Here is a 2,610-nt window from a genome sequence, read left to right as displayed (position 1 = left end):
TATCGCCACGTGCGATATCGCACATTTTGCTTCGTGCCTGTTCGTGCAGAACAGAAGACGAGATATTCCAGAGATCCATGAAAGAAGGAGAAACGGTATATAAAAGGTGATTTTTCGAAATTTTAATATAGTCTTTTCTTCCTAGTGACTCCCTAAGCAAGAAAGCAAGATGAAGGGTTACATCTGCGCAATTTTGTTGATCTGCGGCGGGATGGTTTACTCTGAGAAAGTACGAGGTATGTTGCATATATAATTATCCGATTGGGAGATTATCGCTGAGGAAAAGACATTGTTACGTCCGGATACTGTAAAACAAACGTGTATAGAATAATTTAGCCAATTTATAAACGACACGATATTGCCATTAGTACTTTCTCAAAAGACTTGCTACATGTGGAAAAAATTTTCTCTTAAAATTTGCCCTGAAATCATGGTAGTTATGGGACAACATGTACCACCAAGAATTTTATCCGAGCTATTCTGATTAGTGATTAATATTCACCATAATAAAAAATATTAATATCTGTTACATTAAAATATAAAATGTTTGATTTTTTTTTCTAAATTTTACTAAAATATATCTAAGAAATCTCAATAATTTTTCAAAATTTACCAATCTGCTTGGTAATTTTTATCACGTTGTTTGTAAAATGTCTTTTGTATATTTTAAAAATTCCTTGATTGTCAAGTTGTCTCAAGTTTGTAGTGAATTTAAGGGTAAAATATAACAAAAAATTCTCTCAGTCTACTTATCGTACACGTGCACACATTATGTGCAACCTCAATATTATTTCAATGAGAGATTCATTAGCAGATTTGCAAATTAGACGACTAGGATCATTCCGAAACCCATGTAGCTACTTATTAGCTAATAATAACGCGTAAATAAATAAAAAAATTTGAATCATATTTTTCGGACAGTACTTTCGGATTTTGCCACACAGATATGCTTTTAGATGGCTGCCTTTTTGGAAGCGATGTGTTCAGTGTGGGTATACACACTATACACACGACTACCCCGTGCAGCTTGTTGGCTTGTAAACCAAACGGTCAAATAATTACGGCCTCGTAAGTCAAAGCATCATATAATTATATATCTGACTTAACTTAACTAGATATAAGATTTCACGTATCTCGGAAAATTCTATTTAAAGAATAAAAAAAATTTCGTCTTTCACGTAAATGACAGCTTTTGATGCCTAATTTTGTAATCGAAAAAACTGGCTGGTACACAACGATCTTTTGATTATTCCGATCCTCGCTTTAATGCAAATTAATTAATCTTCACGGGGCGTAAGTGACAATAATATGTGATTAGACACCTAAATTATAAATTAACAAAAGAAAATGTGCTTAATTTATGCAAGGAACAATAAATTTTTCGGGTAATGCTGAAGCTTAATTTACCGAACTTTCAAATTCGTAAACGGTTACAAGAAAAAAAAAATTAGAGAAAAAACTTTAAAATTAAAAAAAAAATAGTTTTATTATATTTTGACTCTGTGTCTCAGAGAAAGTACATGATTTCTGGGACACGATGTATTGTAAAGTTAACGGTTTTAAATGAAATATATCGCGAGAAAGCATTTTATAATAAAAAAATCTCATATTATTTCACATTTCTGACAATAAGTATCTTTCTTTTTTGATTGATACGTTTTAAATAATTAACAGCACACACTCCGTATTTCGCAATGGAATTTGCACAACTGCAAGATTCCATCGTGTTTTCAATGCTAATGTAAATTTTCTATCCATTTATTCCATTTCTTTCCAGATGCCCGTTAGTGGCTTGTAATGATGAGAAAGAAGTTATTGGTATAATAGCTGCAAGATCAGACAAACCTTATCCAGATTGCTGTATAAAACCGATTTGTAAGGGTACATATTACCCTGAAGTCGATGACAAACCATACCATTTTCCAGAGATAGGATTCGAGTAACGCGCCATTCTCTACCTCTACTTATTAGCTAATAATAAAGCGGAAATAAATAAAAACTTTCGAATCATATTTTTCGGACAGATGAGAGAGAGAGAGAGAGAGAGAGAGAGAGAGAGAGAGTAAAAGAGAGAAATATTGTCAGAAATAAATTTTTCTTGTCATAATTCGTCAGAATATTCTACCATTCCATTCTCCACTTCCCTATCGTTTATCAAGACTATGGATAAAGAATTTATCCGTCTTTCGCGCGATAGAACGTGCAACCGAGTTTATCCGGATACGTATTCTCTGTAACTCACTATGCTTAGTTCAATTCCGTTGTACAAAAACACAAAAATCACTTCCCTCTCGAGCAATCTTCACTTTCCCGTAAATTTCAAGCTGAATGAAGAACCATACTGCCGCAAAGTTACAAAGTTGATAAACTATCGGAGGGATTACGATAACCGGAGGCGACAGGAAAACGTTAAAAGCCAGTCCTCCATCATCTGGGTCGCGCCAAGACATTTGTTCAAACACGTTTACTCCTCGGCAAACACAATTCGCAGTTTTTACCCCCCCCCCCTCCCCCCCCCCTCTTTTTTCTCCTACTTTCTGAGAGAACGCGACGCTTTTCCTCTATATTTCAATGCCCGCTTCATCTCTTATCGTTCATGTCGTCGCTTTT

At 34.4% G+C, this 2,610-nt stretch overlaps 1 protein-coding gene across 1 annotated transcript; it reads left to right on the top strand.

Annotated features, from left to right (window-relative positions):
* Positions 1-150: 150 nt before the first annotated feature.
* Positions 151-2,170, top strand: LOC112463484. The gene is made up of 3 exons (XM_025029906.1): positions 151-236; positions 957-1,068; positions 1,778-2,170. The coding sequence occupies exons 1-3, from the start codon at positions 170-172 to the stop codon at positions 1,941-1,943; spliced, it is 345 nt and encodes a 114-aa protein (XP_024885674.1). The 5' UTR covers positions 151-169; the 3' UTR covers positions 1,944-2,170.
* Positions 2,171-2,610: the final 440 nt, after the last annotated feature.

Source organism: Temnothorax curvispinosus, unplaced genomic scaffold (genome assembly GCF_003070985.1).
Source record: "Temnothorax curvispinosus isolate PA1 unplaced genomic scaffold, ASM307098v1 QBEX01013338.1, whole genome shotgun sequence".
Classification (NCBI taxonomy): domain Eukaryota; kingdom Metazoa; phylum Arthropoda; class Insecta; order Hymenoptera; family Formicidae; genus Temnothorax; species Temnothorax curvispinosus.
This window is presented reverse-complemented; position numbering and strand designations above follow the sequence as displayed.